Source organism: Poeciliopsis prolifica, unplaced genomic scaffold (genome assembly GCF_027474105.1).
Source record: "Poeciliopsis prolifica strain line A6 unplaced genomic scaffold, Auburn_PproV2 SCAFFOLD137, whole genome shotgun sequence".
NCBI classification, from domain to species: domain Eukaryota; kingdom Metazoa; phylum Chordata; class Actinopteri; order Cyprinodontiformes; family Poeciliidae; genus Poeciliopsis; species Poeciliopsis prolifica.
The window spans coordinates 138,725-166,017 of NW_026562512.1; the positions used below are offsets into that span (position 1 = coordinate 138,725).

The following is a 27,293-nucleotide window of genomic DNA, read 5'->3' on the forward strand; positions in this document are numbered from 1 at the left end:
TTATAATTGTTTTCACATTTTTGTATTGCATAAATTAAAATGTTAATTGTTTTATGTGTCTTAAAAAAAGACTTTAGGTTCCGTTAGAATTAAGCTGTTGCCCTTTAAAGTTGTTAAAAGTTTTTCCCTCCAAAATGTTTGTAGAGCTGCTGGGATCTGACTGTATGTGTCACACCGATGGTTGAGTGTGTCCCATGTTGTGTTACAGAAATAAACTGACAGATCCTGAGTCCCGTGTGCTCCATTTTGCAACTGTTACACTAGCAGACAGCATAAAACTACAGAATATCAGCTTGCTGTGATTTTTGTTTTTTATTTGAAGTAAATAAAGTTCAATGATCTGAGTCTTTACCATTATAATTGGACCAGCAAATTTATTTATAAGACAAATATTTGGGATCATTTAGTCCATCAGAACCTCGAGGTTCCGGTTGCTGCAAATCAGCGCAGAAATGACCGCAGTTGCTGCACTGCAGACCCGCTGGACCAGAACCGAACCATACATTAACCTGTAAATAGAGGGCAACTTGCCTGTGGAGCTCAGGTAACTTTATGCTGTTCGTGGCTGTTCTCTAATAATCAGACCAAGTTTAGTTTATGGCAGCAGGTGTAAGCAAACTAAATAATTTAGCTAAAAATTCTAATCTTGGAGAGAGAACCCAAAATGCTTCATGTGCTCATTTCATTGTGTGGATAGAAAACCCGCATCTGCATCCGGAACAACAGAGTCAGTGAAGTAGCTAACTATGCTAGTGCGGGGAGCTAACTATGCTAGTGACAGTCGAACCTGTCACTAGCATAGTTATAATTATCCGACAAGAAACTGAACACGAATCAATCTTTGTTTTTGTACCACTGTGTTTACAAATCTTTAAAATCTTTTAAACTTTATTTCAGTTTCTGATCCTGCAGCGCCCTCTTCTGGATGGACATGAAGCGAGCAGCAGAAATCAGCTGATCAGAACGGTTTGTGTCGGAACCCAACGGACCAATCAGAAGCCTCAGAAGGTTTCCAAAGGCTTCCATGGTAACAGGCGGTTTAAACTCCTGCTGAGGCGTCATCCTCCTCCTCCGCTGCCACAGCGCCCCCTGGTGTTGGGGTCATTCTGTTTCCCGCTGCTGCTCAGGCTCCTCCCCGCGCGGTGGCCCCGCCCCCTCCGGTGTGGGAACAGCTGAGTTGGTCAAGCGGAGCTTCTTGCTGACCCGACCGGAAGCCGCGTTCCTCTCGTCGGACTGAGTGACGTAATGAAGCTGCGTTGACAGCCGATGGCTGACGGTCCCAGCGCCTCGCCTCCGTCGCCCCGCCCATCTCTGACGTGGTCGCAGGTTCGAGGGGCGGAGCCATACAAGTCTAAGGGGGGAAAACAATGACGTCATTAACAAGCTCTCAGCCCACCTGTGCTCTCTGGCGCCACCAGGTGGCTCCTCTAGGAAGGCCCATGGGCTGAGGGGCTTGGGTCTGAAAACAGGCATCATGGGAAATGTAGTCACGTGTTTTAAAGCGTTTTGTGATGAAGCTGACAGAGGATGAAACAGCAGCAGGTCTGAAACGAGCTGAATGTCAACATTAACAATGTGAATCTGCTGCTGCGTTTCCAAATGTGTGGGAGAACAAATATGTCTTTATTACATGTTGAATAAACTGTGCAGCATATCAACATGCCTCCAATCCGACCAGTTGTTTCTCTAATGGACATAAATACAGATGTTTAATGCAGGTGAAGTCGAACTGATTCCATCTTCTGCAGGTAAATATTTCCAGAGCCAATAAGTGGATCAGATTGAGTTTGATCCATTTCTTGGTTCTGCTGCTCGGCTCTCTGGGGAATCTGACAATTTGACTTGCAAATATTTAGTCTGTCCATGAATATATCAGAAGCTCATATTGAGAGCTGCAGAGGGAGTCGGATATTTTCATGAATTCTTTTTGAAAGCATTTCTGGTTCTGGTTTCTCTTCCTGCTGAGCCTGTTTGACCCACAGAACCAGTCTGACCTGGGCGGCTCTGCAGCTCCCCCTGTTGGCCCTCAGAGGAACTGACCGGCTCAGCTGGACCTCCTCCAGGACGAAACTCTGCAACAGAAAAAGGTCCAAACTAAATAGGACCGGATTCCCCAGGTTCTGCAGAACCTTCTCCGGATCAGACGTGTCACCTCTCTCGTCCTTCTGGATCTCTCCAATCATCGGGTTCTCCTTCACCTCCTCCAGCTTCACCTGCAGACCGGGTCACATTCGGTTAGTCGGTTCCTGTTGGAGTTCTGCAGCCGATCGGCGGTTCTGCTGATCTTACCACTCGGATGAGAGCTGACAGCCGTTTCTCTGTCTCTGAGTCCTGGAGCTCAAACGAGTTTCTGAAACCCAAACAGATGATCACCTCTGCTCCAGACCTGACCCCATGGATGGACATATTGTGGTTCTGGTGCCAGATTTCAGGAAAAGCTTCTGATCCACTGTTGTGGGCAGTTTGTAAATATATACTAATTAACAGCAATAATTTGGATCATTTAGCCTGTATAACAGAAAAAACTGAGGTAAATTTATTATTTCCACCATGTTGTTCATTCATTTATAAATGCCACAATTCTAAACTAAATATTTAGTTAGCAAGGTTACTAAATATATAACTGGAAAAATACATATATGTATTTTAATGACAGGCTAAATGAACTACATTATTGGTGTTTGTGTAACAGTATAAACGGTTCCCATCATTCCATAACTGCATTGAGATGCATCAGACTGTCTGTCTGCGTCTCAATGTGTCTCACTGCGTCTCAATGTGTCTCACTGCGTCTGTCTGCGTCTCAATGTGTCTCACTGCGTCTGTCTGCGTCTCAATGTGTCTTACTGCGTCTGTCTGCGTCTCAATGTGTCTTACTGCGTCTGTCTGCGTCTCAATGTGTCTCACTGCGTCTGTCTGCGTCTCAATGTGTCTCACTGCGTCTGTCTGCGTCTCAATGTGTCTCACTGCGTCTGTCTGCGTCTCAATGTGTCTCACTGCGTCTGTTTCAGAGTGTTTGTGTTCAGGCTGCAGAGCTGACCTGTTGCAATCGCTGCAGAGAGCAGTGAGGAAGATGGAGAGGAGGATGAGAAGGATGAGGAGGAGGAAGAGTCCTGGTGTCAGGAACCATGACCCGGTTGCATCTGGTCCCACTGCCGCCATGGAGGATTCCTGGGTCAAACCCTGGAATGAACCCAACAGGAACCAGGAAGTTGAGCACTGAGCTTTCGACCAGAACCAGGAAGTTCTGTTCAGTGAGAACGGAACCAGAGATTACTACTGGAATGGTTCTGCTTGTTGTGGTTCTGCACAGAAACCAGAACCCGAAACATCCACTGTGCTTCAGAAACATCAGATTCCACAACCGTTCTGACTCAACAAGCTCCTCACCTGGATCACAGGTGAACCAGAGGTGGAGCAGTGAATATAGAAACCTCAGCCGGGTCCGTCAGAACCATTTGGACCTTCTTTCATAGATAACAGTGACTCACCAGTCTGTGTTCTGACGCAGATTACTTAAAGATGTCGACCATGTTGGAAATAATCCCGAGGTTCTGGAGAGAGGCTGTGAATCGTAGCGTTTGGGTCGGGTTCTGCCCAGGTGAACTGATGGTTCTGGTTCCTATAAGAGAAGTGCGCCAGCATGCAGCTGTAAATGAAAATGAGTTTGTTTCTGTTTCCTGCAGCATGCAAATCCTGGGCGAGTCAGTCCCGACCCGACCGACGCCTCTCAGGACAAAGCCGGCTCTGTCAGAACCTTCAGAGTTCTGATCGGACCTTTAACGGGTCAGACCCTCCCACATCCTGATTGGACCTCTTATAGCTCATGTTTACACTGAGGAGGTACCGGGTGTGTTCAGCCCGACTCGCCGTGTTTGACTTTCTGGGTGTTTCCACCTCCGACGGTTCAGCGGATCAGATGACAGACCGGTTCTGTCCGACTGGGCCGATCAGAACCCAGAGAGACCAACACATTCTGAAACCGTTCTGAACCGGGTTCCTCACAAAACTTCAAACCTGCAGGAGTAGCAACTGAAAGACGAATCAAACTGCTGAGTTTAGAGAGAGACGATTAAAACTGGGACTAACTGGGACTAACTGGGACTAACTGGGTCTAACTGGGACTAACTGGGTCTAACTGGGACTAACTGGGTATAGCTGGGACTAACTGGGTCTAACTGGGACTAACTGGGTATAGCTGGGACTAACTGGGACTAACTGGGTCTAACTGGGTCTAACTGGGACTAACTGGGTCTAACTGGGACTAACTGGGTCTAACTGGGTCTAACTGGGACTAACTGGGTCTAACTGGGTCTAACTGGGACTAACTGGGTCTAACTGGGACTAACTGGGTCTAACTGGGACTAACTGGGACTAACTGGGTCTGACTGGGACTAACTGGGTCTGACTGGGTCTAACTGGGTCTGACTGGGACTAACTGGGTCTGACTGGGACTAACTGGGACTAACTGGGTCTAACTGGGTCTAACTGGGACTAACTGGGACTAACTGGGTCTAACTGGGACTAACTGGGACTAACTGGGTCTAACTGGGACTAACTGGGTCTAACTGGGACTAACTGGGACTAACTGGGTCTAACTGGGTCTGACTGGGTCTAACTGGGACTAACTGGGTCTAACTGGGTCTGACTGGGTCTAACTGGGTCTAACTGGGACTAACTGGGACTAACTGGGTCTAACTGGGACTAACTGGGTCTAACTGGGACTAACTGGGACTAACTGGGTCTAACTGGGACTAACTGGGTCTAACTGGGTCTAACTGGGACTAACTGGGTCTAACTGGGACTAACTGGGACTAACTGGGTATAACTGGGACTAACTGGGTCTAACTGGGACTAACTGGGACTAACTGGGTCTAACTGGGACTAACTGGGACTAACTGGGTCTAACTGGGACTAACTGGGTCTAACTGGGACTAACTGGGACTAACTGGGTCTAACTGGGACTAACTGGGACTAACTGGGTCTAACTGGGACTAACTGGGACTAACTGGGTCTAACTGGGACTAACTGGGTCTAACTGGGACTAACTGGGACTAACTGGGTCTAACTGGGACTAACTGGGACTAACTGGGTCTAACTGGGACTAACTGGGTCTAACTGGGACTAACTGGGTCTAACTGGGACTAACTGGGTCTAACTGGGACTAACTGGGTCTAACTGGGACTAACTGGGACTAACTGGGTCTAACTGGGTCTGACTGGGTCTAACTGGGACTAACTGGGACTAACTGGGACTAACTGGGTCTAACTGGGACTAACTGGGTCTAACTGGGACTAACTGGGTCTAACTGGGTCCAACTGGGACTAACTGGGTCTAACTGGGACTAACTGGGACTAACTGGGTCTAACTGGGTCTGACTGGGTCTAACTGGGACTAACTGGGACTAACTGGGTCTAACTGGGACTAACTGGGTCTAACTGGGACTAACTGGGACTAACTGGTTCTGACTGGGACTAACTGGGTCTGACTGGGTCTAACTGGGACTAACTGGGTCTAACTGGGACTAACTGGGTCTGACTGGGACTAACTGGGACTAACTGGGTCTGACTGGGTCTAACTGGGACTAACTGGGTCTGACTGGGTCTAACTGGGACTAACTGGGTCTGACTGGGTCTAACTGGGACTAACTGGGTCTAACTGGGTCTAACTGGGACTAACTGGGTCTAACTGGGACTAACTGGGTCTAACTGGGTCTAACTGGGTCTGACTGGGTCTAACTGGGACTAACTGGGTCTGACTGGGTCTAACTGGGACTAACTGGGTCTAACTGGGTCTAACTGGGAGGATCAAACTGACTCAAACAGCTGATCGACTGGAGATCAAGCATCTATAATCACATCCTGTCATCTCTGCGACCTTTGCCCTCTGTGACCTCAGAGAGAGAGGCTGGAAGGTTAGTTTGAAAACAGCTTTGAAAACGGCAATTATCAAACCGATGGTAAAGAAGAACAACCTGTACAAATCACTATTGCAGAATTACAGGCCGACCTCTGACCTCCCATTCATCAGCAAACTTATTGAAAAAACTGTGTCAACAATTAAATAGTTTCCTCATGATGACCGACTGCTTTGACTCTTTCCAATCTGGTTTCCGTGCTCACCACAGCACGGAGACTGGCCTAGTCAAAGTATTCAATGACATCCATATAAATACGGACTGTGGCAGAACCACGGTGCTGGTTCTGTTGGACCTCAGTGCAGCTTTTGACATATTACTGAATCGACTGGAGAGGAACAAGAAGAACAGGAATTTCTTGTTTCAATTGGAAACTTCTCATTAAAGAGGTCAAAGGTCACATGTGGGGTATCCCAAGGTTCAATCTTAGGACCCCTCTTATTTAATATTTATATTCTCCCACTAGCTCAGGTTATAACAGGAAATAATATTGGCTACCATAACTATGACACACAGCTCTACATTATGATGTCACCAGGTGACCTTTGACCCCATCCAATCACTGCATAAATGCTTAGAACAGATAAATGTGTGGATGTGCCAAAACTTTCTCCAGCTGAACGAAAACAAAACTGAAGTCATTATTTTTTAACCTAAAGAGGAACGATCTAGAGCTATAGATCTAGAGCTATAGATCTAGAGCTCTAGATCTAGAGTTATAGATCTAGAGCTATAGATCTAGAGCAATAGATCTAGAGCAATAGATCTAGAGCTCTAGATCTAGAGTTATAGATCTATAGATCTAGAGCTATAGATCTAGAGTTATAGATCTATAGCTCTAGATCTAGAGTTATAGATCTAGAGCAATAGATCTAGAGCTCTAGATCTAGAGCTACTCTAGATCTATAGCTCTAGATCTATAGCTCTAGATCTAGAGCTATAGATCTAGAGCTATAGATCTAGAGTCAATGCACAGCTTCAGTTATTACAACTAAAAACTAGCGATCAGCCTGAAACCTGGGAGTAGTGATGGACTCGGACCTGAACCTTGCGAGCCACATAAAGACAGTAACAAAGTCGGCCTTCTATCACTGAAGAACATCTCCAGGATTAGAGGACTAATGTCTCAGCCAGATCTAGAGAAACTCATCCCTGTGTTTATCTTTAGTCGCATGATTATTGTAACAGCGTCTTCACAGGCCTGTCCAACAAATCAATCCTCCAGCTGCAGCTGATCCGAAGCTGCTGCTCCTGTTCTCACTAAAACCAGGAAGATAGAGACATAACAGCAGTTTTAAAGTCCCTCCACTGGCTCCCTGTAGCTCAAAGAATAGATTTTAAAATACTGTTGTTAGTTTATAAATCACTGAAAGGTTTAGCACCACAATACATCAAAGATCTGCTGTTGTTGTATCAACCTTCCAGACTCTCAGGTTCTGGTTCTGGTTCTGATCTGCATCCAGAACCAGAACCAAGAGAGGAGAAGCAGCTTTCAGCATCTATGCACCAAACATCTGGAACGAACTTCCAGAAAACTGCAAAACATCAGAAACCCTGACTTCTTTTAAATCTCAATTAAAAACACATTCTGTTTAGAATTGTTTTTGAAATGTAATATGTAACAATGTATTGTTTACTATATGACTTTGTGTTTATGATGTAAAGCACTTTGAAATGCCTTGCTGCTGAAATGTGCTATACACATAAAATTTGATTGATTAGTTTAGAACAGATCAGTGTTTACTGGTCTCCAGTTCCAGTTAAACAGGCAAACTGGTTTCTAATCTTAGGTAAACTGGTTACGGAGAAGTTAAAGTCCAAACCAACTTGAGTTCTGGGAGTTCTGGTTCTGCTGGACTTCCTGCTCCACATTTGCAGAGCGACTGAGAGCAAACGGGTCACACCAAAACACACACACACCGACACACGGTGGATCTTCCTCCTCCTCTTCCTCACTGCAGAACCAATCATCCGAGTTTTATTGAGTCTGAAAACAGACCAGTCACCTGGTTCTGCTCCGGTCGCCTGGTTCCGACCCGGCTGGGCGTTGTGGGTTTTGTGGCGCCGCCTGCAGCTGAGAAGCTGCTGGAAGTGTTATCTGCCAGTTGGGCTCTGTTCCCCGTCGTCCATCACGGTTCTCATATTTCCCCCAAATTACAACAACAAACTCAATGAAAGATTTAAATGATGATGACTTAAATGATTCTAACGCGGCGCTCCATCAGGTTATTATATCAGTTATTAATTAACCTGATTAATGCTTTTTAGTTTTAGCTCATTTTCACCATCTGAAGGGTCAGACACCCGTAACGACAGAAACATAATTATGACTAGTCAAAGCTGCAGTTGTAGATCCAGGAGTGAAATGTTGCCCTGACATCCAAAACGCTGCCTGCAGAAATTTGATCAGAAAATACTTGAGAGTGGAAAACTCAGCTGGACTTTCGAAAATGAAAGGGACACGAGGGAAACCAAAACTTCACAAGACAGAAACCCGAAGAGCCATAAAGTAAAGGTTGTGTCTCGGTGTGGCCTCTAGGTGTCACTGTGGTCCAATAAACCCGAGAGCCTCTGGGTTGGCCGCTGGCATTCACTCTGTTAGATAAACTGGGAACCAGTGGGAACCAGTTTGGAACGAAATGTTCCCGAGAGTCAAACAGTAAATTCAACAAGTTATTAACTACAGCAGCCACAATAATAATCACAATAATCCTGTTATTGATCCTGATCCAATAATCCTGTTATTGATCCTGATCCAATAATTCTGTTATTGATCCTGAGCCAATAATCCTCTTATTGATCTTGAGCCAATAATCCTCTTATTGATCCTGAGATGACAATGCAGCAGTTTCTAAATACTTTGTTTCAATTTCAAAATGTGATGTAAATCTGTGACTTTGTTACATAATAACTGCTAAAGATATCAGTGACGTTATTCTGAATTGTCACAACGTTCCTTCAAGAAGCTAAAGATTTCCGAAATATATTTAAAAATGTCAAGAATTACTCAGAATTACGACAAGACAGAACAAAAATCAAGACGTATCAATTTATTTTATGACTCATAATTTACTGGTGAGTAAAATTAATGGATGGAACATTAATTTGCATTAATTTTCCATGCAAATTAATTGCAATGCTGACGTCATTTATACCGGTCTGAGCATAATTAAAGTTTATGACTGGTTTAGTCATAAACCAGTTTCAGATATCTTGAATGGAAATGTGGTGAGGATGATTTTATGTCCCTTCATCATCATCCTCATCATCAGCTGCAGGTTTGCACATCCAAAAAACTTAAAGGTCATTATATGAACATGAATCATGACCAGAAAACCAGAAGGCCGTGAAGTTTGCTTTTCACTGAGTGCTGAGTGAAATGGGGCTGCTGTAGCTAATGCTAACTAGCATGTGCAGCTAATGCTAACTAGCATGTGTAGCTAATGCTAACTAGCATGTGTAGCTTATGCTAACATGTGCAGCTAGAATTGTATTTTGAGTTTGATTGGTGGGCTAAATGTTGGATTGTCGTCACCATCCATCCCCTCTTGATTCTGAGAAAACCTGTAATATTTTATATTAATCCCATCACATTTTATTGTAGTTCTTACAAGTGTTTTTTACAGTGTTTCCTGCCGGTGTCATGGATGAACTGGTGGCCTCAGCAGGGAGATTCAGATGTTTACCCAACCAGCCATTAAGATCTGGGGAATAACTAATTAGAAAGACTTTCATTGGTCTAACTTTTTTTTTTTTTTTTTACATTATTCTGCAAAATCAGCAAACGTAAATTATGCAGAACGTGTCCTGATTTATTTGTTGCTGCAGAGGCTGAAACTTTTCAAAGGAAGATGCAAATAGATCTCACATCAAAAATGAATCCCTGAGAGCCGATATAAATGTTGAAGAGCCACTGCATTTAAAATCAAATGTTTAAAAAGATGGACTGGCTGTGTTGTTTTTCACATCTCCCCAGAAATCTTTTTAAACACAGTTTCTGTAACATGTTACAGTTTATTTCCTAGTTCATTTACAGCAGTCATGGCTGCTGCAGATCAATGTGGCATTTATTCCTTATTGTTGATATTTTTTCCAAGTAATTTAACTAAATATCTGTATACTTTTCATCAAATGATGCTAATACTCAACTAGAAGAGACAATGCTGAAAAAACTATTCTTGCATACTTTTCCTTCAGAAATGGGTTAAAATCTTCAGTCAAATTGAGATTTTGAAAGTATCACCACTTAATCCAGGTTTGCTTCCCAGAACGCAAGGATTATTGGATTAGGATCAATAACAGGACTATTGGATTAGGATCAATAACAGGACTATTGGATCAGGATCAATAACAGGATTATTGGATCAGGATCAATAACAGGATTATTGGATCCAGTTTTGTGGTGATGACCACTGGTTCGATATAAGTGAGTTTATTTTATTGCCTATTATATGATCAATATTGTTGAACAGGTTTGTCAGGCAGACTAACTGAGATTATTGATAAATGATCAAGTTGTACAGAAAGTGTCTGTATCTTTATTTTTCCCCTCCAGGGCTTTTTGTGGCGCTTCTATGACATCAGCTGACAGGAAGGGGTTAAGGAGGGGGAGGTCGTCGGGTCAGGGAGTCGAACCACGACTCAAGGCCTCCAGATGTGGGCCACGTGATCCCTAGCGCCAGTGCAAACCAAATAAGGTTGCTTCTATTAAACAGCAAGGAATCAGTTTGCATGATATCAAGTGTTTACATTTATTTCTGTTTGCATGTCGGTCAATAGAGCTTTGCAACGTGACGTCACTGCTGTAGACTATTCTACTGCGAAGGGATATGAGCGCTGTAAGAGCCAAATGACCTAAATGAGCATTATTTGTGGCACAGCTGTGACAGTTAATGGTGGGTGTGTCGTAAGTGGGCGTGACTGTCACTTAGTATGAATGAGAGCCGTACTGACGCGCTGGTCACTATGTAGAAGGAAACGGGTGCACCGGGTGGAGAGTCATAATTTCTGTTGACCGTGTTAAATATTGTTTATTGTTAGTATCATTATGATTTAGCCTGGTCAGCATGTGTCAGTTCTTAAGTATTTAAGCTGATATATAAAAAATTGATGGTAACAACAACACAAAGGAGCCACTTGAAGTTATTAGAACACGCGTCATGACAGCAACAACCTACCTAGTTAACCCTGTGCGACCTTCTATATTATTGTTAAGTTTTTACCGCACATTTATCGTCAACAGAAATGACAATTGAATGAGCGGCTTATGGAAAGAAAGTTTGGATTCTTCGCTTCTGCTTGGAACTGTTTGGAACGGTAATGGCGCATGAAGCGCAGATCGGCGTCATCAATTAACTGAATGAGATTCCTTTATTGCAGCGCAATCAAGTCTACTGGAACTGAGGTATGGACACATACACGCACTGAGTATTGTTGTCTGAAGAAAAATTGCTAAAGACAAACAACGAGAAATGGAGTCAACTGGATGTAAAACAAGTTCAGTTATCAGCGTTAAAGATGAAAAAAGACCATCAAAATTAACTGTCAAAGCATTACAAAATAATATTGAGAAACTTCAAAAGGATCTCAAGACAAGGTTCATAAAATTAAAGGAGAAATAAACATTATAAAAGAACTTATGAGAAATGAAGGAAATCTTGAGAGTGTTCAGTCTCATTGTGATGATTTAAAACTATTGCTTAAAAATGCAAATCAGCTGTATGAGTCTGTTATTCCATTGTTTCCTGCTGAAGAACAAGAAGACAAAACACTTGGTTTTTAAGCCTGTGTAAATATAATTCTGTATTTGTACAAGAAGTTGAAAAGTGGCTCTCAGGTGCAGGAATCAACAATGCAGCTCAAATGGGTGGAGAAGCTGATTTCAATCAGGCTCAATTGTCCAGTTTTGAACCTTGTGTGAATAATGAGCTTAATGCACCTTTAGTTTCTCAGCATTTACAGTGTGTTGACAATGCTGATGATGTGGATGATATCAAGCCAAGTGACAGTGTTTCTAATGTTGATAGCAGAAAGTCTAGAGGAAGTCGTTCATCAAGAATTAAGTCCTCTCTGTCTTCTACAGCTTCAGCTCGTGTTAAAGCAGAAGCAGATATGGCTGCATTAAGGCACGACACAAACTGTTGAAACAGAAACATGCTTTAGAGGAACAGGAGGAACAGCTAAGAAAAAAGAAAGAAGAACTGGATTTGGAGATTGAAATTGCAGCCTCAATGGCTAAAGTTAAAGTGTTCCAGGGCTCTGTCTGTTCTCAAGTATCTAGTGCTGCACAGAATAAGTCTGATGGCATGAATTCATATTTGGAGCATGAAAATAAAAGATCTCCAATGTTGAATGTTGATGCAGATACATTTGTACCTACAGCAGCTGGAACTGATTGTCATAATAAAGCTCCAGACTTTCAGTTATATTCTTATTTGGTGCACGACCTAAAGACACAAAGGTTAAACAAATTTCAGACACATTGACTGACCAGGTGAAGATAAAAACAGCACCAGTTGAAGTTCCAACACAAGAAATGTTTCATCAAGTACAGTTACAACCATCACAATATAAAATGTATTGCCAGTTGATGAAAATAAACAACTGTTAAGTGTTTTGGAGAGACAGAATGAAATTACAAGCTTGCTTGTAAATCAACAATCTTTATTTTTTCTGCCAAAACGGGACATACCAATATTTGATGGTGATCCACTCCAATTTAAGACATTCATGACAGCGTTTGAATACAGTATTGAAACAAGGCGCACAGTGCCAAAGACTGTTTATACTTCTTGGAGCAGTATACCAGAGGTCAGCCTCATGACTTAGTAAGAAGCTGTGTTCATATGCCTGATGATTCTGGATATGCTAAAGCTAAAGCTTTGCTTCAAGAGCATTTCGGTTGTTCATTGAAGATAATTGCTGCATACATGAATAAGGTCTTATCATGGCCTGCTTTGCAATTGTTGACCCTGTATAAGGGAATGGTGAACACAGACACGGGAAACAGACACGGACACGACGTTACGTCTTTCACTTCCAGTGTTGTAATGCATCTTCAAGAACAGTTTCAAATATTACATAACCACATACCGAGTGCTGAACATTGTACAGAAACATTATGGTTATCGCCATACAGTAATAAGAAATGTAGCACCGGCCGTTGCTAGCCAGAAAGCTAATGCGGGTGTAACGCTTAATAAAATTCAAACTACTGCAAAGAACTCAAAGACTCCCTGCTTATTCGGCAAACAGAATAAACTTAAATACAGGTCTGAACCTTATAAGTTGTAATTTTACCTGTATAAGGGAATGGTGAACACAGACACGGGAAACAGACACGGACACGACGTTACGTCTTTCACTTCCAGTGTTGTAATGGAGGAACAGAAGTAACGCGTTCCACTACCCCGAGTCAGACGAGACCAATCGAGACACGATCAGTAAACAGACAAAACTAATCGAGGCACGATCTGTAAATAAACTCTCAAAATTTTGGATTTCATATTAATAACATTAAATGCGCATTATACCCTACAACATTCTCCCCCACAAAATAGATGTTGTCCCCAACATCTTGACTCGTTCAATGTTGGGAAAGTATTAAACATATGAAGCAACACATCAGTCTTAACAACATATTCCTCAAACATTAAATCTACTGACAGACTGGAACTCTTTTCATACATTTTCATTTTGAGGGTAAACACCCAGTGTCAATAGTTTAAACCTTAAAGGCACTACTTGTCCATCATTAGTGATCATCCTGTGACCCCATAACAACAGTTCATTGAAAAGTGGATTGTAGCTTGGATGCCAACATGTCGGTTCACATAGAGAATAATCCCTTATCGTGAATGTTATAGTAAACAGTCCCTTAGATTATGAACCCAATGTGTGTCCATTCTTCCGGCTCAGTGGTACACCATGTGCTGTGCTCTCATCTCTGGTAGTCATATGAGATGTAGTATGGGTGAACAATGTTCATCCATGGCATTGTGAAGCATGTGGGCTCTTGGGGAGTCCTTAGGTTGTAGCAGACTGGAGATCCCAGTCTCTCATATGTAAAAAAAATTGGGTTTCCTGTGAAGCCGTTGAGGTCGTTGAGCTTCCTGAGGACCCTGAACTCTCTCTGTAATGATCCCTGGTGAAGCAGGTTGTTCAGTGGCATTCTCCATCATTTGTTCCTCATTACAAGTGCCAGACTCCTCATAGTCCATCAAAGTTGTTTCTCCTTGCTTGTGATCTATGTCAGGAACTGTGCTCTCCTCAAACCAAATATCTCCTAGTTCTTGGGTTGTGCTTGCAGGCATAGGATGCTCTTTCTCAGACTGAGCTGAATGGTGAAATAGCACAGGATAGTAATTGTCAGCATCATCATCATCCTCTTCCTCTTCCACCTTCTCCACTCCTTTGTTACTTAACACTTTTCTCTTCTTCTTTCTAGCCTGGACTGAGATCTCAAGGGGCAAAGTCACATGGGAGGAGCAGATTGCGATGGAGGATCCTTGACCTTCTTTGACCTTTTTCAGGTTTCAGTTCATAAACTGGGACATTTTCATTCACTTGGCGTACAACAACATGGACAATGTCCTCCCAGTGATTTCTTAGTTTCCTGGGCCCCACGAGGTGTCAAGTTGCGTACTAAAACACGATCACCTGGCTGTAAGACTGAACTTTTTACTTTGCTGCTGTACAATTTCTTACTCCTCAGGCCAGCTTTCTGGGCATTTTCTCTGACGATTCCATACGCTTCCTCCATGCCTTGCTTCCACTTTTCCATGTAGCTATGATGATTATGGCCTGCTTGTTCTGAAGTCAAGTTAAATAGCATGTCGACTGGCAGTCTGGGAGAACGCCCATACAACAACTGAAAGGGGGAGAAACCAGTCACCTCACTCCGAGTACAGTTGTATGCATAAATCAGTTTGTTTAATGAATCCTTCCAGTTGTGTTTCTGTTTGTCTGTGAGTGTCCTGAGCATCTGGAGTAATGTCCGGTTGAATCTTTCGACTTGTCCATTCCCTTGCGGGTGGTAAGGAGTGGTTCTGGACCCAGCAACTCCACAGTATTTTTTCAGGTGTGTGAATAGTTGATTCTCAAATTCACCACCTTGGTCATGGTGAATACGGGTAGGAAACCCGAATCTCATGGCATAATCATTAAAGATCTTGTCTGCTGCAGTTTTAGCTGATTTGGAAGTGGTGGCATAGGCCTGGGCAAAGCGGGTAAAATGATCAATAATCACTAGGATGTACTCATAACCCCGAGGCACTTCTCAAGATGCAGGAAGTCAACAGAGACAAGTTCAAATGGTTGAGTTGTTACAATGTTTGTGAGTGGAGCCCTTGTTTCTCGACTTGGTTTCTTATGTTTGAGGCATTCACATTTTTTCATGACATAGCTCTCTATCTCGCGCTGCATATACGGCCAATAAACCTGTCCCGTATCAGAGATGATGTTCTGTCGACACCTTGGTGGCCCATTTCGTCATGAAGTTCCCTCAACACTGTATTTTTATATTTTTCTGGGAGTACAAGTTGTTTTTTTCTTCTGTCTGTGCAACACCCCACTCTCATCAATGTCCAACTTGTCCCACTCTCTTAGCAAGCACCCCACGTGTGGACTAAGTTGTTTGAGCTGTGCACGTAACGGTTTGCTTGCTGTTAGTTTGAACTGGATTACTGGTCCCAGAACTGGATCATTTCTTTGGTCATCCTGGATCTGTTCTGGTGTCAGTGGGATGATGGGTGTGTCAGGTGTTAAACCTGCATATGGTACTGAGACAGCCATGGACCACGACACACTGGACTCATTTTGATTTTCCACAGCCTCTGTAGTTGCCCCAATGACATCAGATGGCATTTCTTCTGAACACTCCTTCATAAAAGACTCCACATCAAGAGGCATTCGAGATAGACTATCTGCATCCACATTTTCCTTCCCTGGCCTGTATTTCACAGAGAAATTAAAATCTGCCAGCTCTGCAACCCATCGACAGCCTGTTGCATTTAGTTTGGCAGTGGACAACACATATGTGAGTGGATTATTGTCACTATAGACAGTAAAAAATGGAGCATAATATAAATAGTCTCTGAATTTCTCTGTTACAGCCCATTTAAGGGCGAGAAACTCCAACTTCCCCGAGTGCAGATGATAATTTTTCTCTGCGGCCGTTAAAGTGCGTGAGCCATAGGCAATTACGCGAAGCTTCCCATTCTGCTTTTGGTATAGCACGGCACCTAGACCCAGGTTGGACGCATCCGTGTGAAGAACAAATGGCTGTGAGAAGTCTGGGAAGCCAAGAATAGGGGGTTGACAAGAGAGTCAATGAGTTTTTCCAGGATCAACTGGTGTTTTTTCAGTCCACTGAATGATTGTGCTGGATGGGACAGCTCTGTTGCCACTTTCTGTTGTCCACTTTTTCTTTTTGTTCATTAATGGCTCATGCCTTGTAGGTGCTTTCAACAGGTCATAAAAGGACTAGCAATACGTGAAAAGTCTTGTATATATTGCCTGTAATAGCTTAAGAGTCCAAGGATTGCTCTCAACTCACCAACATTCGCAGGGTGTTTATGTTTTAGGGATCTTACAGCATCAGTATCAGCTGGGTCCATTCTGTTGCCCTCAGCAGATACGATCCTGCCCAGGTAACGCACCTCAGCTTTAAACAGGTTGCACTTTTAGGTTTTAGCTTGATCCCATGCTGCCTCAGACGCTGCAACACAGCTCGGACATGGCTGACGTGATCTTCAAATGTCCTGCTAAACACAAGAACATCATCAAGATATGGCACACACATTTCATCTCTCAAATCTGCTAAACATTGCTCCATGCAGCGCTGAAAAGCAGCGGTGCATTCATCAGGCGAACGGGATTCGTATCCATTCATATAGACCCCATGGTGTCACAAAGGCAGTTAAATGCCTGCTGTCTCTGTCCATGAATCCCTGATGGTATGCTTTCCCTTGGTCCAGTAATGAAAAGTAGGTGTTTCCCCCAGGTTATCCATTATATCTTGGACCCTGGGAATTGGGTGGCGGTCAGGATGTGTTTTTTTGTTGAGCTCTCTGTAATCTATACATAAACGCAGGGTGCCATCTTTTTTCTTACACAGACAATTGGCGAAGAGTAAGAAGATGTGGATTTTTCAACCCACCCCTGTGCTATGAGATCCTGCAGGTAGTCTTTCATTTCCCTGTACAAAGGTTTTGGTACAGACCGGTATGTTTTTGACACAGGTTCATCATCCTTCAATGAGATGCTCATTTGCAAGTTGTGTATGCAACCAATATCTTCATCAGTTTTGGAGAAAAGACTCGGATTCTTCTCTTAGCATCTGACGACTATTTGTCTCTGGTCCTCATCCAGGTGAGTTAAATCAACAGGAGGGTCCCACTGTTCATCTGCAGGGGCACCTTCACGGGTGCTCTGGACCTGGATGTGATTGACTGATTACCTGCCGGTTGTTGGGTTGTGCTGAATAAATCAGGATACACAGACTTTACAGACTGCACAGTTCCCACAACTGTCCGGCCGGAAAGTGTAATATCGTGGTTTGTGGGATTTTGAACACTTAACACAACCTTTGGGGCGGTTTCTGCCTCAACTGATACAAGGGTATCACAGAATTCCAATCCTTCAGGCCACTGTGGGTTCACAAGAGGCTCAAAAAGCAGAACTTTAGCCTCCTTGGACTTTAAGCCCTGGATACGACACTCAATCTGGATGGTGGTCTGTTTCGGACATTTACTCTTTCATTTACTGTCCTCACATTGTGTTCACATGTTTGACCGAGGCTGACAGCAGAAATAAAGGCTTTTACCTTATCATTTTGAGATGAGGGAATGCAATTTTTACTGCCTTTACAAGTTTGTCCATATCGCCATATATTGATTGGCCTTCCTGGTTATTCTGCACGAGATGTTCAATTACATTGAACCCAATGGTTGGACATGCTGTTGGTTGCCTTTCAACACAAGCACAGGTATCAGCAGTTCATCATCCATGGTAGTCAGCTTGAAAGGGACTTCCAGCCAGCCAGAGTATGGCATATCGGTGCCATTAGCAGCTTCAATGTATAATGGGTCTAGGGGGTCGTGTAGCTCCGTAACATCCCTTAGCGGCAAGTCAGGTAGGTAATTCTCTTTCCAGACCTCATCTATAGCACATATTTGAACCTGTGTCCAGAGTGCTGAGTATTCAGTCCGTTCATGAAGCACTTGATAATACATTTTTTTCTACTAACTCTCTTATAGTCTGGCCTTTAACAGGAGCTTTGATAGTTTGGGTTCAGGTTTTTCATGTAGTTGCCTGACTTGTTTGACACCGAAACATGAGTGTGATTTGCAGTCAATTTTGTGAACAGGCCAATGCATTTTCTGACATGTTTTTGAGCAATAAAGTGCAGTTTTACAACTCGAGCAACGTTTTAATTCCTTTTTCACTGTCTGTTTTTCACAGTTTACACAAAAATGGGACTTACAGTTAGCTTTGGCTGCCCCGCGCCCCACAGAGGCAACCCAACTTAGTTTAACGGTTTCCTATATGTTGAACTAACTGCCCTGTCTGCCCTACAACCTGCTCTGAAGTGCTCAGTACTCCCACATCTGAAGCAATGCTGACAATATTCCTCATTGGCTTGGGCACAAGCAAAGCATCTGGGTTGCTGGCGTGGTCTTTGGTAATGTCATTGTGGAGCAAACCTTTGTTGAAATTGTGCAGTCCCTCTCATCCACCCTGGATCATATGGCGGCCTGTACTCCTGTAACAACTCTGGATACTGTTGAGGGTAAACCGGCACCATTGGAGACATGGACCTGAAGGACTGTTCTGGGGGTGAGAACAATGGATTTCCGATAGGCACTTGCTCTGTACTCGGTGGGGGTTGCTTTGGCTGTGCACTAGTGTTTTTTTGGATTGTTTCCCTGATTTGGGACACTTCAGCTCTGAGGTCCTTTAACAACACCATGTCAGAGCGCATTTCTTTGATCTCAGATAGCACATCAGGGGACATTTGAGGTCTGTTTTGCGTTGAAGTTTTTGTTTCTCTAGGGGGCTCACCAGTCTGGACAGTACTTACACTGGTTGCCCTTTGTGGGGCCGCGTGCCTCTTTTTGTCCTGCCTCTCCTTTTCGTTTGTACAAGCAATATTCACTTTCTCCAACAACAGTTCATCAGGTGTGTCGGGCTTTGTGAGATAAGGCTGAAGATCACTCTTGATGTTGTCATTCTGTAAACCAGTCAAGATTGTATGCATAAACAGATTTTGGACAAGAGCAGGGTCATATTTTAAAGCTGACTCTGCTTCCTGAGAGGCAAACAGAATTTTCTGCCTCAGGTCCATCGCCCTGATTAAGAAATTCTGAGGGGACTCTTTACTGCCCTGTACCTCAGTAGTTAGCTGCTTGTATAAATCCGTAGCGCCCCTCTCCTGGTAATGGGACCTTAAGATTCTGCGCAGAGCAGGCAAGGTAAGGGTCTCTTTCCCTTCCAAATAGCTCCGTAATTGTAGGCCGGGTGTTATAGCACGGATCACAGCATCAATAATATCTGTCTCTGAATAGCCTTTGGTCAGCCCACTTTCAATCTGTCTTGCCAGGCTAGAGAAAGTCAGTCGATCCTTCTGGCCTGGCTCTCCTATCTGTCCGAGAATCTTGAAATCTTTGCGCCACATTGGGTTTTCTGAAAATGTTGGAGTCACATTCATCTGTGAAACCTGTGGGCAAGGAAGTGTTTTTCTGTCCATTACACCCTGGGCCTCTTTTTCTTTTTGACGTAGTGACAATCTGAGTGCCTCTATTTCTTGTTGAAGCCTCTCCTGGTCATCAGACTGAGTTTCTACTCTAGGTGACTGTTCAACAGACTTTACTTTATTTATTGTGTCCCACATGCTGAGATATTCAGACATTCCTTCATCTTCAAGGCTAGCCAGTTCCTCCCGCTCAAGATATTTAATGACATATGATATTAGATGACTGCGTGTTTTACTAGTCAAAGGTTCTCTTCCAGGTGCTGAGAGCTGCAGTGTGATGCATACTTCAATCAGCTGTTCAACTGTCAAGTTATACAACGCTCCTTTTACCTCCAGCTGAATATTCTCCAATTCCGACTCCATTTTATATTCCGGGATGTCAGAAGCAACAGAATGAGGCCCAACAGCTTCCAATTGATTGGTGTTGATCCCTAGCGGTCAGTGCACACTTCAGGATACAATTTATCAGCTGCTGGCTGAAGACCTCCACGTTGTTTTCTGCAGATTTGGGTTGTTTTTGGGATGATCAGCAGGAGGGTTTCACAGGAATCTTGGGAATAATCCTCGTGCTAAACGATCCCAGCGGTGCCTCCAAAATGTTGACCCTGTATAAGGGAATGGTGAACACAGACAGACACGGGAAACAGACACGGACACGACGTTACGTCTTTCACTTCCAGTGTTGTAATGCATCTTCAAGAACAGTTTCAAATATTACATAACCACATACCGAGTGCTGAACATTGTACAGAAACATTATGGTTATCGCCATACAGTAATAAGAAATGTAGCACCGGCCGTTGCTAGCCAGAAAGCTAATGCGGGTGTAACGCTTAATAAAATTCAAACTACTGCAAAGAACTCAAAGACTCCCTGCTTATTCGGCAAACAGAATAAACTTAAATACAGGTCTGAACCTTATAAGTTGTAATTTTACCTGTATAAGGGAATGGTGAACACAGACACGGGAAACAGACACGGACACGACGTTACGTCTTTCACTTCCAGTGTTGTAATGGAGGAACAGAAGTAACGCGTTCCACTACCCCGAGTCAGACGAGACCAATCGAGACACGATCAGACACGATCAGTAAACAGACAAAACTAATCGAGGCACGATCTGTAAATAAACTCTCAAAATTTTGGATTTCATATTAATAACATTAAATGCGTATTATTCATATTAATAACATTAAATGCGCATTATACCCTACAACACAAGCAGAGGATGCAAAGGCTTTACAAGCATTCAGCTTTCTGCTCAGGGAATGCTGCAATGTGATGGAAAACAATGGATGTATGCATGAGTTGGACGTTCCTGCTAATATGCAAACAATTATCAAAAAACTGCCCTTTAAACTGCGGGACAGATGGAGAAATGATGTGTGTGATTTACAGGAGAAGTTTAATAGAAGAGTAATTTTCAGTGACATTGTTCAGTTTGTAGAAAGGCAAGTGAAGATTGCCAGTGATCCACTTTTTGGTGATATTCAAGATTCTTTATCTCGACCAAAGAAGGATGTTGGAATCTATAAATCACAACAGCGATCAAAGATAAAAGGAAGTAGTTTCGCTACTATTGTTGGAGATATGCAGAAGAAAGCTGACCTTGAAGTAAAGAAAAGACAGGAGACAACTGTTAAAAGGAGTTGTTTGTTTTGTGAAGCTGGACATTCCTTGGACACATGCCCTCTACTGGAAAGGAGGACACATGTGGAGAAATTGACATTTTTGAAAGAAAATGGGGTGTGTTTTGGCTGTTTATGCACTGGGCACATCAGCAAAGATTGTAAAAGGCGACACTACTGTAAAGTGTGTAGCTTAAGACATCCCACCATGTTACATGTCTTTTCTAAAGAAAAGGAAATTGTTCCAGTTCATAAGAAGAAGGAAGTGGAGACAACAAGTGGAAGTGCCTCCGTTTCTGCCCAATCCAGTGGTCTAACTGGGGCCGGTGATCTCAGTTGTACTCTCTCTATTTTACCAGTCAGAGTGAAGTCTACAAAAAGCCAAAAGACAATAATAACATATGCTTTTTTGGATCCTGGAAGCTCTGCATCATTCTGTACTGAAGAATTGATGAACAAATTATATGTCACTGGGAGACATACAAGCATCCTTTTACGAACAATGGGTCAAGAAAAGGTGGTTGAAAGCAACATTGTGTCAGATTTGGAGATTGCTGGGCTGAATGAAGAGATCTTTTGTGAATTACCGGATTTATTCACACAGAGAAACATGCCTGTTCATTATAACAACATTCCTCACCAAGAAGACATCGAAAGATGGCCACATCTGAAAAATTTGAAGATCACTGAAATAAATTCAGGAGTTGATTTGCTCATTGGAACCAATGTGCCTAAAGTACTTGAGCCATGGGATGTCATTCGGAGTCAAAATGGAGGACCATATGCAGTTAAAACGATTCTTGGATGGACAGTAATGGACCTCTCAGAGGAGACTGTGATGTTGACACAAGAGAGCTACAAACAACTGTTACTGTTAACAGGATTTCGGTGACAAGACTGGAGGACTTGTGGCAACAACAACTGAAGGTCGATTTTCCTGAATGTCCTCAAGATGAACAACCTGGATGGTCCAGAGAAGATATTCAGTTCATGGAGCGGGTTACAGAATCAATTGAGCTGAAAGATGGACGTTACACCATTGCTCTACCTCTGAGACAGAAAGATCTGAAAATGCCTAATAACAGGAAAATGGCAGAACAACGCATTTTGAATCTCAGAAGGAAGTTTACTAAAAACCATCAATTTCTTTCTGACTATACCAACTTCATGAATGATATAATTTCCAAGGGCTATGCTGAGAAAGTACCAGTTGAAAATCTTGAACGGTGTGATGAGAAGGTTTGGCATATACCACATCATGGAGTATATCATCCTCACAAGAAGAAGATAAGAGTTGTGTTTGATTGTGGTGCAACATTTGGAGGAACATCTTTAAACACTCAACTCTTACAAGGTCCAAACCTCACCAGTTCATTGGTTGGTGTCATCATCAGATTCAGAAAGGAACCTGTTGTTATAACAGCAGACATTGAGGCCATGTTTCATCAGGTCCGAGTACCACCATCTGACTCGGATCTGTTGAGATTTCTCTGGTGGCCGAATGGAGAGTATGAGCAGCAGCTGGTGGAATACCGAATGGTTGCACATCCTTTTGGAGCTACATCATCTCCAAACTGTGCATGTTTTGCATTGAGAAGGTGTGCAGAGGATAACATACAACTGTTTCCATCTAATGTTATAGATGCTGTGCTTCACAATTTTTATGTGGATGACTGTTTGGTTTCTGTGAGCACAGAAGAAGAGCTGTGTCATTATATCAAGGACTTCGTGATTTGTGCAAGAAAGGTGGATTTCAACTTCTCAAATGGATAAGCAACCGACGCAGTGTTCTTACTGCAATACCACAGCATGAAAGATCCATTGAGGTGAAGAACCTGGATATGGAAAATGATGATCTACCTGTGGAACGTGTGTTGGGTGTACAGTGGTGTGTACAATCAGACCTGCTGAAATTCAAGATCATTCTCAAAAATAGACCTCTGACAAGACGAGGAATCTTGTCCATCATAAGTTCCATCTACGATCCTCTTGGTTTTTTGGCACCAGTTGTTTTGGTCGCAAAGGGGATTTTACAAGACCTAAGCAGAAGACATGTTGGCTGGGATGATTCTTTGCCGCATGATGTGTTACAGAAGTGGAAAAACTGGTTGGAAGAACTTCATCAGCTTGAACAATTTGAAGTTAACAGATGTTTGAAACCACAGGACTTTGGACAAGCCACAAATTTGCAGCTTCATCATTTCAGTGATGCAAGTGAGAATGGATATGGAACAGTGAGCTACTTGTTGCAGTATAATGCTGATGGACAGGTGCATTGTGCATTTGTAATGGGTAAAGCTCGTGTAGCTCCACTGAAACCAATCACCATCCCTCGGATGGAGTTGACTGCTGCAGTGGTTGCCAGCCGTATGGATAAGCTGTTGAAGAAGGAGTTAAGAATGGAACTGAAAGACTCAGTATTTTGGACTGATAGTACTTCAGTTTTGAAGTACATCAACAATGAAAGATTGAGGTTCAAAACCTTTGTGACAAATCGAGTTGGAGAGATACTCAATTTGTCAAATCCCTTACAGTGGAGGTACGTTGCTACCAGTATGAACCCAGCAGATTTGGCATCCAGAGGAACAAGTGTGGAGTCTTTTCTCAAGACAAATATCTGGATGTCTGGACCAAAGTTTCTTCATAATCCTGAATGGAAATGGCCTACAAATCCTGAGTGCATAAGTCGTTTTGCTCAGGAGGATCCAGAAGATCCAGAGGTCAAGAAATTGGTTTCTGTTAATGCAACATGCCTTAATGAGCAAGTGGATCCAATTATGAATTTTATTCATACATTTTCCTCTTGGAACAAACTAAAAACAATGGTTGGGTGGCTACTCAGGTTCAAACAATTGCTTTCCAAACTGGCTCAAAAGAGAGCACAACTGAAGTTGGAACTTGCAGACTCCAATCTTGATGATGAAAATTTTCAAGAAAGGCTTACGAAAGAAATGAATGTCTACAAGAAAGATGTTGCATTGGGAGCCTTAACAGTAGAGGAGTTTGAGAAAGCTGAGAGTGCCATCATTTGTTATTGTCAAAGACAACGATATCCAGAAGAAATAACAAGTTTGCAAAAACATGAAAGTGTGAAGAAAACAAGTCAGCTCTACAAGCTTAATCCTATTCTTGAAAGTGGTGTATTGAGAGTTGGTGGAAGGCTAAGCAAAGCAGCTATGCCAGCTGAAGCCAAATATCCAGCCATATTGTCTAAAGATCTTCACATCTCTGAAATCTTACTGCGCCATATACATCATCAGACAGGCCATGGTGGACGTAATCATATGCTCGCTGAACTACGTCAAAAGTATTGGATCCCAGGTGCCAGTGTTGCAATCAGAAAGACTCTATCAAGGTGCATAACTTGTCGACGACTCCATGCCACACCAGGAATTCAAAGGATGGCAGACCTTCCACAGGAACGAGTGTATCCAGACAAACCCCCATTTACTTGTGTGGGTGTGGATTGTTTTGGTCCCTTTGAAATTAAACGTGGCAGGAGCCTGTTAAAACGATATGGAGTCATTTTTACGTGTATGGCAATAAGAGCGGTTCACCTTGAGATGTTGTCATCACTGGATACTGATTCTTTCATCAATGGTCTACGAAGATTTATTGCCAGACGTGGTCAAGTGTTGGAGCTGCGTTCAGACAATGGAACCAACTTTGTAGGAGCTGAACGGGAATTAAGGGAAGAAATTGAAAGATGGAATCAAACTCTGATCAGTAACACTCTCCTTCAGAAAGGAATAAAATGGTCTTTCAATCCTCCTACTGGCTCACACCATGGAGGTGCATGGGAAAGTCTTATTAAGTCTGTGCGAAAGGTGTTAAATTCTGTTTTAAGGACGCAGAGTCTTGATGAAGAAAGTCTTCATACAGTTTTCTGCGAAGTTGAGGCCATTATCAATAGTCGACCTATAACCAAAGCATCAACTGATGTTCAAGACCTGGAAGCACTAACTCCAAATCATCTTCTTCTTCTAAAGACTACACCTTCATTACCACCAGGAGTGTTTTCCAAGAATGATGTATACGCTCGACGAAGATGGAGACAGGTGCAATATATGGCGGATCTCTTCTGGAAGCGTTGGTCAAAGGAGTACTTGCCTCAACTACAAGAGCGACAGAAGTGGCAAAGAACGAGACGGAACTTCATTCCTGGAGATGTTGTCCTCATCGTGGACGACTCTGCTCCACGCAACTCTTGGTTAATGGGAAGAGTTGTGAACATTGTTCCTGATAAAGGAGGACTTGTGCGATCAGTTCGCATCAAGACTAAGACAAACTACCTGGAAAGACCCATTACCAAGTTGTGTCTGCTTCAGGAGGCGGAGATACCATGAACATTTTAATAACCTTTTCTCTCCCTTTTTAGGATTGTTAGTGACTTTCTTTCTAATCGATTGCTTACTCAAGAAGAATAGATTAGGATGAATTTGATATTGAGTAAATTTATGGTCATTTATTGCCGAGGCTTGGCTCTTATAATGTTAATATGATGGATAATTATCTTTATAATAATTAGGGGCCGGTATGTAAGAGCCAAATGACCTAAATGAGCATTATTTGTGGCACAGCTGTGACAGTTAATGGTGGGTGTGTCGTAAGTGGGCGTGACTGTCACTTAGTATGAATGAGAGCCGTACTGACGCGCTGGTCACTATGTAGAAGGAAACGGGTGCACCGGGTGGAGAGTCATAATTTCTGTTGACCGTGTTAAATATTGTTTATTGTTAGTATCATTATGATTTAGCCTGGTCAGCATGTGTCAGTTCTTAAGTATTTAAGCTGATATATAAAAAAATTGATGGTAACAACAACACAAAGGAGCCACTTGAAGTTATTAGAACACGCGTCATGACAGCAACAACCTACCCAGTTAACCCTGTGCGACCTTCTATATAATTGTTAGTTTCTACCGCACGTTTAAGCGCCATCTTGAGGGGCCATAAAGATAACCAGCATAAAACGACTGTAAGATTTTTTGAATCCAAGTTACTTAAAATAATTTAGTGATGGTGCAAACTTGCTGCATTATTGGATGTAACGTCCAATCACACGACCGAAACGGTAAAACGATGGAAAATGGACTTTCATTCCACTGTTTCCTGCCTATATATAACGCACAGGCAGTTAGCTCTGATATCTTTCATAAGCTAACGGACCTAAGCTAACGGAGCTGAGCTATCGGAGCTGAGCTATCGGAGCTAAGTTAACCAAGCTGAGCTAACGGAGCTAAGCTATCGGAGCTAAGCTAACCGAGCTGAGCTAACGGAGCTAAGCTATCGGAGCTAAGCTATCGGAGCTAAGCTAACCGAGCTGAGCTATCGGAGCTGAAGAAAAGGAGCCGAATGCCCTGGTATTGTGATGTTCCATGTTTTTCTGTGTGTGATTTTGAGTTTTCTGTGTCCTGAGTCTCCTCGTTGTCCTGTCTTCCCCTTAATTATTCCCAGGCGTGTCTTGTTCCCATGATTACCCTCAGCGTCCTTTGTTCCTTGTCGGGTCCTCGTCGTCGTTACTTGTTCGTTGTACTGTCCGCCTGTTTGACCAGTCGCTACCGGTGTGAGCCCTGGATTCTGCCCAGCCGTGCTGCCTGGCCGCGGACTTGCTGTTTTTTGCTGTTTGTATTTTTAGATTTACTGTCATCATAAGTAAACGTCCACCACTCACCTTACCTGGGCCTCCAGCGTCTGCCTCACCAACCCCTCATGACAGGTATCAGCGGCGAGACGTCCTGATGTCTCCAACATCTCTACCCGTTGCTCCAGACATGTCCATTCTGGCCAGTGTCTAAATTCGCTTGGTTGGTTTTGCGTCATCATGTTTTGCTATGATTTGTCCGGGTTACTCATGTTCAGTTATGTTGAGTTCATTTAAGTGGGTCAACCTTGTTTAGGTCGGGCTTATATTTTAGTGTGAGTTTCGTCAGTGGACATTGTTATTTAATTATTAATAAGCAGTTTTACTCGTGTTTTAGTAATACTGATGTGTG

At 43.0% G+C, this 27,293-nt stretch overlaps 1 protein-coding gene across 6 annotated transcripts; it reads right to left on the reverse strand.

Annotated features, from left to right (window-relative positions):
• Window positions 1-526: 526 nt before the first annotated feature.
• LOC129355529 (uncharacterized) lies at window positions 527-27,079 on the reverse strand. Of its 6 annotated transcripts, none has more exons than XM_055025129.1 (6): window positions 26,972-27,013; window positions 3,041-3,183; window positions 2,290-2,449; window positions 2,153-2,213; window positions 1,995-2,072; window positions 527-1,351 (listed from the first exon to the last, which is right to left on the reverse strand). In XM_055025129.1, the coding sequence occupies exons 2-6, from the start codon at window positions 3,160-3,162 to the stop codon at window positions 1,182-1,184; spliced, it is 591 nt and encodes a 196-aa protein (XP_054881104.1). In that variant the 5' UTR covers window positions 3,163-3,183; window positions 26,972-27,013; the 3' UTR covers window positions 527-1,181. The 6 variants fall into 6 exon arrangements, with proteins under 6 accessions (XP_054881104.1, XP_054881103.1, XP_054881105.1 ...); XM_055025128.1 differs by lacking the exon at window positions 26,972-27,013 and adding an exon at window positions 26,778-26,938; XM_055025130.1 differs by lacking the exon at window positions 26,972-27,013 and adding an exon at window positions 7,838-7,918 and having other exon boundaries at window positions 2,290-2,350.
• Between the last annotated feature and the right edge of the window lie 214 nt (window positions 27,080-27,293).